The 13293-nt window shown below is 38.0% G+C and overlaps 1 protein-coding gene across 1 annotated transcript; it reads right to left on the bottom strand.

Moving 5' to 3' along the window:
- Positions 1–9: 9 nt before the first annotated feature.
- On the bottom strand, positions 10–12929 carry LOC135629497 (dynamin-2B-like). The gene is made up of 22 exons (XM_065136945.1): positions 12446–12929; positions 12212–12262; positions 11982–12102; positions 11788–11880; positions 10656–10717; positions 10428–10545; positions 9927–10269; positions 8986–9133; positions 6906–7007; positions 6697–6816; positions 6010–6093; positions 5787–5914; positions 4098–4182; positions 3831–3963; positions 3220–3296; positions 3058–3114; positions 1938–2079; positions 1644–1792; positions 1329–1442; positions 1183–1250; positions 783–955; positions 10–554 (listed from the first exon to the last, which is right to left on the bottom strand). The coding sequence occupies exons 1-22, from the start codon at positions 12584–12586 to the stop codon at positions 310–312; spliced, it is 2754 nt and encodes a 917-aa protein (XP_064993017.1). The 5' UTR covers positions 12587–12929; the 3' UTR covers positions 10–309.
- Positions 12930–13293: the final 364 nt, after the last annotated feature.

Genomic DNA, 13293 nt, shown 5'->3' with positions numbered 1-13293 from the left:
CACAGCACGTTAAAAAAGACCTGTCAAATTAAAGAAACGATGGAAGAAAAGCCTACAGCGATCATAATACCAACATACATCACTATCGCACTGGGCAGATACCCCCCGGGTATCTTTTGTATTTCCCAGATATAAATACATATGAACCACCGTATATGGAATACAACTTTCCAGCGTTCGGGTGGTAAAACACTATAGGTCATTTTGGCTCTTCTGTGGCTCGAATCAACTTTTAAAAAAAATGCCAAAGCACAAAGATAATTTGCATCCATCAAGAATATCTAATGCTCAACAGACCCTCACGGCAACTTAGTATCTATACGTGGATGAACTGCCTTGAGGTGGAGCAGGTGGCAACCTGTTAGGCGTCCGACGACTACCAGAGTTCGCACCTGAACCTTCGTCAACATTCTGGGTTGGGTTGCTGTGGCGACGGCCGCTGCTGCTGGACCTAGATGGCTTAGTGTATGCACCGTTAACTGATCCGTTTGCTGCAGCATCAAATGCCGATCTCCAATCATCACCTGATGACACATTTGCCCTCGGGCTGCTTTCTGCAGTTCATATAGTCACAGCACCTTTACACTAGGCAATATTCTCAAGCTATCATCGTTTTGTGCTAAACTTTTGGACTGGTGTAATCCATTAATTACTTGTTGCAAATGCAAATTAAATTCACAATGAGATTAACCTGGGACGTGCAACTACTTACCTGTTGAGCACTTAAAAGATTAACTTGGGGAGTAACTCATGCAACTGGCAACAGAAACCATAAAAGTTACCTGTCACTGAACTACCATCAGACCAGCTAGCTGCTGCTGCTTGGTTGTCATGGATGCTTAGCTGCCGTGTAAGTTTTGAAAGAATGGATGACTGCCTTTGGATCCGTTCTCGTCTACGCTTCACATTTTGATCTTCCTGGAGTAGTTCTTCAATCCTCGCTGTACTTTGAGCACTATGAAAGAAAACAATTTGGTTATAAAAGACTATGCAATTGTGATCAGCCAGCAACCTGATTGAGAATGATTAGTTTTTCCGTTACAAAATAGTATCAAAAGCAAATAACAAAGATATACTGTTTAGGAGTTCTTTAAGATTGAAGTAATGATAGATGGCTTGTTCTTTTGTTCTCATTTGTTTACAAAATTTTTCCAGTCACAAACTAAACGAATGGCAGCCAACCTTACAGAGCTGTATAGCTGATTCAACATGTCTTCCTTCGCTTTCTCAACTTGACAAAGCACAACTGCCTGCTCAATCAAAAAAGAGATAAAACAAGCTAATAATATGCAAAGTAGGCAGATACAGGCCAACGAGCAATATTTTACCTTTGGAACATTTGCAGCAAGGCTGTTCAAGACAGCCTCCACATAACCCCGAACTTCTTGAGACATCCATCGGAGTTCTTCTTCTGGATCAGCTGGCCTTCTAGCCATGGTGTCCTGAAATTATTTGCAAGTTAGTTTGAGTTGTAAATCTTGACATGGTACTGAGAGTATTAGAAAAGCACTAAGTGCTAAATCAGGTATAGGCATATCTTCAATGTTTAAGCACTATAAGTGCTTTATCCAGCATGCAACAATTAGTCCAAAAGCTGATATGGTTGGCAGAGGTGTTGTGCAAACTGCATGGTTTAGACTTACTAGTGAACCATCTGAACGGCTTTGTCTAATTGTGGGAGTAGCTACAGAATCAGGCACACCCTTAGAAGGTCCAGTTATATTTCGAATCTTATTCATCCATTCAACTTTGTCAGCCATGTTCTCAGCCTTTAACACTACTGCACTGTGAGCTGCAAGCTCAAGAAAATCATGAATTAATAGCAGCAACAAAAAAGTATAACAATATTTAGCCAAAAATCATACTGTTAAATATGTCCCAAACAGTTGGGACACTACAACTTATTGTTGTTTCTGCTGTACGCATAAGACAGTCACCTTTTAAAACAGTTTTGTATGCGACCTTGCTGGTTAACTTAAAGATAAGACTTGGGCCTTTCTCTGGTCCCTTTGCTTTTTTAGAGTCCTTGGAACTTTTAGGAGGGTCATCCTCATCTGAAACTTCTTCAAGGTTACATTCCTGCAGAGGATATATTGTGCTCGTTAGCAAGAAGAGAGTACATGGAAATTAATAGAAGATGTACCAGAGTAGTTGGGAAGTATAAAGCTTAAATTGTAAGCATGATCTAACATGATTCCCTACGTGTATCTAGCATGAAACTATATGCATGTTTATCAGCAACAAGCTAGTAGCAAAAATGCACCTATTTGAAAAACCAAAAAGTCTTGTCCATGATTGATGTGCTCACTAATTGACTGATTGCAGTCGAACATCTAAATTGAATATTTTTCATTCAGAACACAAATAACTTGTGCAAGAGAGATTTCAAGTAACCAATATTATGTGAATATAAAAACTGAATATTTTATACATATGGCTTCTGTTACCCAATTGACACTTGTATGATAACTCCAAGATGCATACTTTGCACAATAAACCTTTTTCCAAATAAAGAACTTTGTCATTTTATGATCCTTGCCTGACAAATTCAGGCACTTTCTGTATATATATAAGATGATTGGTTGACCTAGGACTCTGCAGTTCTCATCAATTTGGGGAATTCAACAATTCAACTATGGCTGTAAGCATGTACAATTCATTAAATTTCTTTATCTCTAAATATACTTAGGAATCCACCACCAAACTTTTCTTTTTCTTTTTAGATAACTATGGACTAATCGGTTGGATATTTTAGTTATTACATACTATCAGGAAAAATCTTTGTACAAAATCAAATTTCTTATGTCAACTGCAATCTGTAATTGTATAAACAACAAGATCTCACACAGTAGACTAACTGGTTTCAAGTTCTTGTAAACAATGATGTCATGCAAAATTTTTTCTCTGCATGTAGTTACACGTAAATTAATACAGGACATGAGCCAAGATTATTTTTATCAGCAGCATCATGCTATTAAATGAAATTTTAAAGAAACTGACAATCTTGCTTTTGTAATTTAAGATGTAACAAAGAAAGAAAAAGAAAACTTTTGGTACCTCCAAGGTAATGACACCACGGAAGTGCCTCTCCTCCTGCTTTTTAGTGTATCCAAGCTGAAATAGAAAGTGATGATCCAATCAGAACATAATTATGAGAAAATGTTGCAAATATATCAAGAAAATAGCAAAATCTGTAGCAAGAAAGTCAAGAGGTGTAACCTTTCCACTTTTCTCATTGAGGACAAACCATCGCCTGCTCCAGCCATTTGTCTTTGCACTTTTCTTCAGTAAGAATCCTACAGACAAAGACCAATCCCTAATGATTCCATAGAAAATTTCAGCATGACAACACACAAAAGAAACAGTTTGTACATGACCTGGAACTAGATGGTCGACATAATGAAATGCTTACAGAAACAACTCATCATTGAAACCACATAATATATTTCATTAGGAAATTAACTGGGGAGACAAACCATTCAAATGCTCATTTATTTTCGTTTTTTCCTTCAGTATTTTCAATAAGTTCTGTATTATCCTTATTAAACAAAGGATGGACTACTTAACTAATAATCCAATGTTCTTAATAAGATTTTTTCAGCTACTTCTTCCACCTTTTGGCCAAGCAGCTGAACCACATATGAGGTTATGTCTATCATACATTTTGGCCAACCAGGTGAACTACATGTGAGGTTGCATCTATCATAAAAAGCAATTTCATGACCCTCATAATTTATGCTGTTTAGAAGGAATGCGTGTTATGTAGTGTGTAAATAAACTGCATAATCTTTGTCCAGATCATGCAAGAACATCCAGGATATTCTATTAACCTGCTGTTATTTCTCCAGAAGGTCCAGCAACCTGCAAAGCTGAGCCTTCTTTGGTTTCTTTTTCTGGTTGATTTGATTTTTCCTTCATCGATTTCAAGCTACCAACTTGATCCCCTGGTTGAGGACTTGATGCCTAGTGTATATAATATGATAGAAAAAGACATGTAAGATTGAAAATAATTACAGACCAACACTATTTAAATAACAAAGCATTTGAGATGCAAAATGTTCAATATGGACTAATCAATAAAAAGTTCAGCAATTAACTCTATTCAATATAGCTTGCTCTGCTTCATTTGCTTTCTTTGATGATCGATTCTTCAGTTCCTCCTCCCTACGCTGTCTGTCCATTCTGGTAAAGAAGTGTTTTGTATTAGAAAACTGCACAGTTATATACACACAGACACACACACACACACACACACACACACACACACATATATATATATATATATATATATATATATATATATATATACACACACACACATACATCAGTGATTTAAAAAGCGCTAGGCGCCAAAAGACGCCAAGGTCCAAAAACGCCCGAGGCTCTAGGCGCTCGCTTGAGCGAAGCGAGGCGCTAAAATATAAAAATATATAATATAATTAATAAATATAATTATTTAAAATTTTAAATTAAAATATGCTATTAAATTAAGAAATTCTATTAACAGTATTGAAAATTAATAATTTCAAATAAACCTAACAATATTAACAATATACAGTATACTGTTAACAGAAGGAGAAGAAGGAAGTGTAAGGGGGTGCTGAGCCTGCTGACTGAGAAAAGAGGAAGCGGCAGTGGTAGCGGAGTGTAAGGAGGCAGCGGCAGCGGCGAGCAGCGGGAGGCGCGATCGGCGACAGCGGCAGCATTTGCGAGCAGCGACAGCGGCGAGCAACGGCAGCAGGAGCAGGAGCGGGAGCGGGAGCAGGAGTGGCGAGCAGCAGGAGGCGCGAGCGGCGACAGCGGCAGCGTTTGCGAGCAGCGACAGCGGCAGCATTTGCGAGCAGCGACAGCGGCGGGATCGGGAGTAGCAGCGGCGTGGGTTAGGGTTCGGTTGTCACTTATAGCAGTTTTAGTTGGTTCGATTGAACCAATTAACCATCGGAGACCGAACCAGGACCGAACCAGAGCTAAAATCCTGGTTCGGTCGCCTTGGTTAACCCAGGCGCTCGCCCGAAGCGCCCAGCGCTTGGGCTCGGGCGAGCGCCTAGGCGGCGCCTGTTTGAAGCGCGCCACCTGGGAGATTAGCGAGGTGCTCGGGCCTCGCCTCGCCTCACCCGAGCGCCTAGGCGAGCACCCGAGCGCCTTTTTAAATCGCTGACATACATATATACATACACATATACATACATATATATATATACACACACATACATATATACATATATATGTATATACACACATATACATATACATATACATACACATACACATACACACACACACACACACACACACACATATATGTATATGTATATATATATATACATATACATATATATATGTGTGTGTGTGTATGTATTAAGAAACATCTCACATGATGACAAATGAGAATATGTTTCAAAGAGTAAAAACAGGCAGATTTCTGCAAAATTGTTAGCTCTGAAGAATTAAAACATGATATATATATACGAAGCTTCAGGACCTGAAGAGAGCATAAAATCCTTCCCCCCCAACACAACCCCAAAAACCCCCCCTCCCCAAACCCCCCCCAAAAAAGCCAACCTCTCTCACACAAAAATCATCTCAATAAAAGATAGCACATGCCAAATTAAGCATATGCTAACAGCAAAGCTATAAGCCAAAATTTAAGCAATTCAAGTTAAAAAATGAGCTAAATAGTGAACTTGAGATGCAAAACTGTTGCATCCAAGTGAAGATGTTCTACTATTTTGTTCTTTGTTTTCACCAAATATCAGAAACGAATACAACATAAGAAACAGACAAACCTCCGCTGGACAAGACGGATGAAATGTTGAGGGGGAACAAAAGCGCGCTCCATGTCAACTAATGCAACAACCATCTTTTTGGCTTCATTTCTAAAGTTCTCTAATGCAGTAGATGCAATTCCAACCACCTTTTCCAAGGAAAGAAAAACAAACAATAAAAAGTTAATGGTAATCATTTTCATGAACAAATTAACAAATAAAATAACACAAATACCAATTTTACCTCTCTCTTAAATGGAGGATATCGGCCAAGTCCTGGCGTAGCATTCGCTGAAGTAGAAACTATATCTAACAGAACACGATGCACCTATTTGATAACCATTTCAAAACAACATAACACAGTAAATTGCTACAATTTGTTACAATGAAATATAGACTATAGTTACCTATCATGACAACTACATGAGTGCATGTCAAACATAGATCAATGTCAATGAAAGGACTGCTCTATTACAAATCACACATTCTCTCCATGTTAAAAAATTTGAAGGTAGTCCCTGATAAATCTGACAATAAATTATTACATAGTTGGCAACCTTTAAAGAAATACAACCCAGATAAATCCACAAATAAACTTGAAAGAACATGAAAATAAATAGGAGCCTTAAGTCTTAAATAGGTTAACTCTTCAAGCTTCCAAACTTATGACGACCTAGAGTAACTAGAGTAGGTCAAAGCTGTAGCTTGTGATCAGAAGAACTTTAATCAAGGTAAAAGCATATGATGAAAAACAAAACTTATGTGCATGCACGAGTTACTGTTTATTAAAATTTAGAATCCAAATAAACTTGCATAAAATTCTATAGAAAAAAGAGGCAAGAAAAACTGGTCATAGCATGAGGAGATTTGACATGTTAAAATCAATGCCAATCCAACTACAAAAGCTATCCAAATAGTGTGGCTTGCTTACCTCATCCACGCAAAGTCGTGATGGTTCTTTTGCAAGTTCCAATACTCCTTTTATTAAAGATCTCAAACCTTTCTCTGGAGATATCAAATATGGCTGATAACCATCAGCCTCCAACACAATCTGTAAGGCACAATAAGATCATGCAGCACATTTAAACATGTATAAATGCAGCAAAATCTTATCAAATGTAACATAAAGGTATAACTTACCCTTTTGACATTGTTGATATCAAAATGTCTGTCCAATGGAAGCTGCTTTATTCTGTTAGGAAAAGTTCCTTCAAATGTTGCAACAACTTTCCAACCTGCACCCTGTAAATGAAATGCACAACTTGCTATGTAACAAATAGATGATATTACTCAATGACTTTATAAAGTATAAATTGCATATTTTTTTCATTTTTTTGGAGTAGTATCAAAAACCTCTTCAGAATGAGAAGAAAATGAAAGCATTTGAAGCAGATTTATCGTACTATAAAGTATAAACCATCAAAAATATAAGAATGAAGTAACTTACCAAACACAAAAAGATGGTAATTTCTAGTAGGTTGAATCTAATGCATTTAAACAACAAAAATAGGTTTGTGCAGTTTTTCTTTATCCCATCTGAAAGGCAAGCTCAGGTACATAACATGCTGTAAGAAATAGATAATATTTTGCAGGTTGTGTAACCTATCAGTTGTGACTTAAAGACTATGGAGTCAAGGCCCACTTCATAAAGTAATTGGGTTATTGTGAGAAGGAAACGAAAGCATTTGAAGCAGATTTATCTTAGATAAACCATCAAAAATATAAGAAAGGAATAACCTATCAAACACAAAAAGATGCTAATTGCTAGTAGGTTGAATCAAATGCATTTAAACAACAAAAATGGGTTTGTGCAGCTTCTTTTGTTTTCCTTTATCCCATCTGAAAGGCAAGCTCAGGTACATAACATGCTGTAAGAAACAGACAATATTTTGCAGATTGTGTAACCTATCAGTTGTGACTTAAATGCTATGTAGTCAAGGCCCACTTCATAAAGTAATTGGGTTGTTGTGCCAGATTGGATCATGACTATTTGTATGAAGGCACTCCTGCTCTCCCTCAGTGACCTGGATGACCAAAGTTGAGGTTATTGTGACTTAATTACTATGTAGTCAAGGCCCACTTCATAAAGTAAGTGGGTTATTGTGCCAGCTTGGATCATGACTATTTGTATGAAGGCACTCCTGCTCTCCCTCCTTCGTGACCTGGATGTCCAAAGTTGAATTTACAAAAAGTCAAAAACAGCATCTGATTACAAGAGTAGACCACAGATTAGTAGGAGCCTCATGGAATAGGCAGCCCCTTTTTTGTTTTCATAATCATGTAACCAGGTCTAGGTCCTTGCAACTCTACAAACTTCAGCTGATATTAAGTCCTCAAAGACGTCAGACAATGAAAGCAACAGAGCAAACATTAACTACAGTTGAAAGTTATGCAACATTAAAAAAGCTAGAGCTATCGTAGGTGTCGAGACTTGAGTGTTCCTTAATGTTCATGTATGTGTCAGGAGAGTCAATAAACATAGAAATGAGGCTACATACATGTGCATGGCATATATATATATATATATATATATATATATATATATATATATATATATATATATATATATAAAGGCGACGTCGCCCCACGTGGGGAGAAGAGAGGCGACGTCGCAGAAAATGGTATATATATATATATATATATATTAATATATATATATATACATATATATATATACATACATATATATACATACATATATATACATACATATATATACATATATATACATATACCGAGCGGTATACCGAAATGTACCACTCGGTATACAGTATTGTACCATACCGAGCAAATCTCGAAACTCTGGTATGGTACGAAATTTTAATCCTTACTTCTATGTCATCAGGCAAGAAGAGACATAAAGGCATTTCATTTAGCCTAGGCATTGACAAGGCACATTGGGTTCTGACATCATGAGATGGCACTCAGCAATTTCATTCTTCAAATATACTGGTCCATATGAAGATCAGGTGGCACCAATTTAGATGAAGGAGCAAAGAACCAATTTGAATTGATATAGAGATCGTACAAGAACCTGGACATAGACCAGTGACCATGCACCACCAAGAAAATTCCAGTACATAATAAATGACAATGAAAATTTACATGTCAGAAAAATAGTTCCTTGAGATGAAAACAAATACTATTAGAAGCAGAACTACAGCTGTCTGAACAAAGAATGATAAAACCCAAACTACAAACAAAAATGCCAACCACTGACCTCGCCAGTGGCAATGTGCTGCAGAAACTTATCCTCAAATTCTCGACAAAGCTCCAAGGCAATAGCCCTGGTACCTTCTGCACTCTGCACCATTTGTTCACCAAGCCTAAACAACTCATCCTGAACAATCTGGGACTTACCTTGTAATCTGCAAGGATTAAGTAGATTAATCAGTTAAGAACATCAACAGCAACCCTATTGACCTCAGCAAGAAAAATCCAGCAAATACATATTTTGACAAGAATAATAAATCTGCACAATCTCTCATTAATACAGAACTGCTCACATGCAATTATTGAAAAGACAAACAAGAAAGACATATCTCAAAGCTTAGCTTGACAAATACAAATTGAGAATATGCCATTTAAGGAGATGGTTTTTTATTTTCTTAGTCAATCCACAAGGGGATGTAGCAGTTGCAATATCCTCTAAAAGAAGCCAATGCCTCACAAATAAGATATGTGGTGAACAATATACCTTTTTTTCATCTGCTTATAAAAATTTCAGTCGCTTAATATCTGCATCAGTTCATATCTCTTGCATCAAAAAACTACCGATTACAGTTCCTAGGATGCTCTGGCCATGTAGCGATATGCATTCATGGGAATATTAGCACCACCATAAAAAAATAACATTGATACTCATTTCACATTAATTTCAACAAAGAAGTTTGGTTGAGAGGTCTCAAAGAATTAATTATAGAATATATTTGACTATCTAACCGGCTGCTGTTTTCAATGAACAAACCACATACAAGTGAAAAACATGCTTAATAGAGATTATAAGAAAGAAAAAATGACATGAAACTTTTACATTAGTTCCCAACTTCCATGGTATACCCAAAAAAAAAAGTTGCTAACCAAAAAAGACATCTGTACTTGCGTATATAATAACAGTTTTGTAACTAAAAGCATGTAACAGTATATCACATAGAGAATTACCCTGAGAGAAGATTTGGCAACCTGAGCTTCATTCTTTTACGTATTTGCTTGGCAAGGGCATCAACTAATGCTACTCTGCCAAGCTTATTATGTGGAGCTCCAGTAAGTATCGTTTTTAGACTTTCAGTCTCAGCTCTCCAAGCAGTTTCAAGTGAACTTTCAGATCCAACTGATCCAGATTGTGCCGAGGCAATAGAAACAGATTGCCCAATCAGAGCAATCCATGGAATATCACCAGCACTCCGTGGCCCCTGATTCAGAAGAAGAGCTTGAACTGCTGCAAGACTTTTCTGGTCTCCAGCAGCTTGATCAATCTTGCTAATAACACCAATTGTTCTAGTCCCTACAAGAAACAGAAGCACATGAGACGTTGGTCAAAGTTCTATAACAGGAAGGAGACTAACATAATAAAAATCCTATTATTGCACTTTGCGTACAAGTTCATGCTCTATTTTGATGTCATAAAAAATAAAATAAAGCAATTGAGTAAGCAATACAAACCTTCTGCATCAAATTCCTTAGCCAGTCTAAGAGCTCGAGAAGAAGAAATATCTGGTGCCTGAGCAGCTGGCACTATTACTAGCAATATAGCATCATTATGTGCCCCATAGTCACTGACCTGAAACAAGATGCATCACCACCCCCATCTCCCCAAAGCATTAAAGGAAAAATAACCATTGCCAAAGAATGTGTATCACTGAAATCATATAATTGTAAATAGCAACTTACCCTAGAATCATCCATGGACCTTTGGTCTAATCCTGGTAGATCAATCAGCTTCAAAGAAGGAGCTGGTATAACAAAAAACATGTCAGCTGTGAGTATAACTTATGCTCATTGCAGAACCACCTACAGGGGTCAGTGTATACCAAGGACAACAATCATTTCACAAGAAATTAAACACAACAGAAATTCCCCAGAGAAGCAACGTCAACAACTGAAAGTTTGCTACGTAATCTTAGTCATACAAGAAACACAACCTGGATTATGCTAGCATAGTAATTAGAAATTGTCCCAGTATTTGACACAGTATATTTTTTCTATGAAAACTGTTTCATTGACAAAGTAGTGAAAATGATCATAGGGCAGTTTAAGGTAAACCATATTTAGCAGGAACCCCTTTTTCATCAATAATCATAATTTCATGGAACATTGCGCCAATTAAATTCTGTCAAAAAACTTCTGTCATTAGTTCCTTGAAGTATGAAAAGTCAATATCATATATGTCCAACTAATGTGTCAAAATCCTGCCAATTACATGAAAAAGAGTCCATTTGAAGCAAAAGAAAAGTACAATGCTGCAATGTTGATTATGCATGTTCGAGATATATTGCAAATTACATTATTGTATGTTAATAACAGGAAAATCTAGCATAGGATAAATTACACCATATGCAAACAACACAATAAATAGTGGGAGTTGTACTACTATGTGAGTGCATGATTGGCTGCTTCCAGCATCTTGAAAGGCTGAAACATATGCATTAACTGAAGAAGAAATAAACAGACCATCAACTTCTTGCAAATGATCATCAATATAGAGCAAGACTAGAATAGCTAAATTATATATAAACTGAAAGTCCGCCCACTTTCGTGATTTTCAGTGGAAGTGGAAAATAAGGTATCACGTAATGAATATACATGGTTCAACTATCACATGATCAACGTAAGATACATAAACAATTTGGTAGCATGAAGTGGTGTACAAAGTATTTAGGTCCCAAGAAATCAATATTTTGAAGTATAAGTAGGATAGAATGGCAAAAAGCAACAATGCTTCGGCAACCCTACGAAAGTAGAAAAGTTATAGATATTGTTATGATGAAAAAAATAATAGAAAAAGTTAAAGATATTGTTAAACCTGTACTGGTCCGAAGTTTCATATAGATCTCATCTGCATGGCTCTTTCCTGTGCCCTTGCTTAGCCTGTCCTGAAGAGAGTGCCTGAGAGCACCTTGAACAAACACAAAAAAAAAGTGTTGAAAGACTAATTAGCACCCAGCATCAAGCAAAATAGGTTATACTTGACCCTAATTTCATTCTAGAAGTTCTTACTCGCAGAAACCTGTTGGGATTTATTGTCGACTTGCAAAATGATCAATTTATTGCTCAGAGAGCCATCTCTTTGCAGATCAATGCTGATAGGAGCCCGAGTAGCACCATTCTCTCCAGTCGGCTGCAGCAAGCAATTAAAAGCTCATTAAATCGAGAAGAAGATGCGGATAAAAGATGAAACATAAGCCAAAGGAGAAAGGTCGTTCCAACTTCCAACAAATTCACCGTACCAGGACGGGATGTCCGATCAAACTGTTCAACACCGCCGATTTACCAGCACCCTGAAATCACGTTTCCCGGATAGACAAAAGGAACAGGTAAAGAAACGAGGCATAAACACAAACCACATGAATCTTGAAAAAATAACTTCCACAGATCTGTCAAATCAAGAAAACCATCATCCACGTTCTCGGGACATTCAACCAATCATGTAACAGAGAGGCTTAGGGTTAAAGAGGACTTACGACATTGCCAAGAGCAACGACGTTAAGAAAGGTGGAAGTCCGCCGTTTGGCCGATCCCTCGTCGACGTCCTCGTCCGCGAGGAGCGCGGCGGCCTGCATCATGGACTCGGCTAGCTGGCTCAGGTCCTCCATGGCCTCCATCGCAAGAGAGATCCGGATGCCGACGGCGATTGATCAAGAACCGACCCTCGACCGCGGGGCTCGCAGATTCCGCTGCGGGATCCAGAAGAAACCCCGAGCGGGACGCGGACCCGGATCTTGAACTCGAATTCAAACCCCAGATCGCGGGAGAGAGAGAGAGAGAGGACCAAAGATCTGAGACGTTGGGGCGGCGAAACACGGAAATCGGTTCTTGGGAGGGAGGTGGCGTCCGCGTGACCCCCAACCGGCAGCTTCTTCTTCTTCTTCTTTGATCGTCGAATCAGAGAGAGAGAGAGGGAATGGTTATAAACCGCTTGACGAAGAAGGGGGAGCGCTGCTACCCGGAAAGGAAATGGAGCCGGAAAGAGGTCTACTATGTCCATCACGCTTTGAGATGGGTGCAACCATTTGATCATCGGCCCGTCCTTTAGGATTTTGAATTCGAGCCAGCCATTATTCACATTCCCGAGCTCAACATTATTGGGCCGTGGAATTATTTGCCCCATACAATCTCGCACGACATTACACTCATTGTCGCTAGTTTGGAATTTATTCAGGTCGGTCTTACAAGCTATTCAAACATATTGTACCCAACGCCATCGTCTGATATCTGCTGGTTAAGGTTCAATGCAGTAACTTTTGTACCCTCGTATCTCCAGTTGTTTCAATAACATTTAATACTATGATCGTACATTCACTAAAAATAA

This window comes from Musa acuminata, chromosome BXJ3-1 (assembly GCF_036884655.1).
Source record: "Musa acuminata AAA Group cultivar baxijiao chromosome BXJ3-1, Cavendish_Baxijiao_AAA, whole genome shotgun sequence".
Classification (NCBI taxonomy): Eukaryota; Viridiplantae; Streptophyta; class Magnoliopsida; order Zingiberales; family Musaceae; genus Musa; species Musa acuminata.
This window is presented reverse-complemented; position numbering and strand designations above follow the sequence as displayed.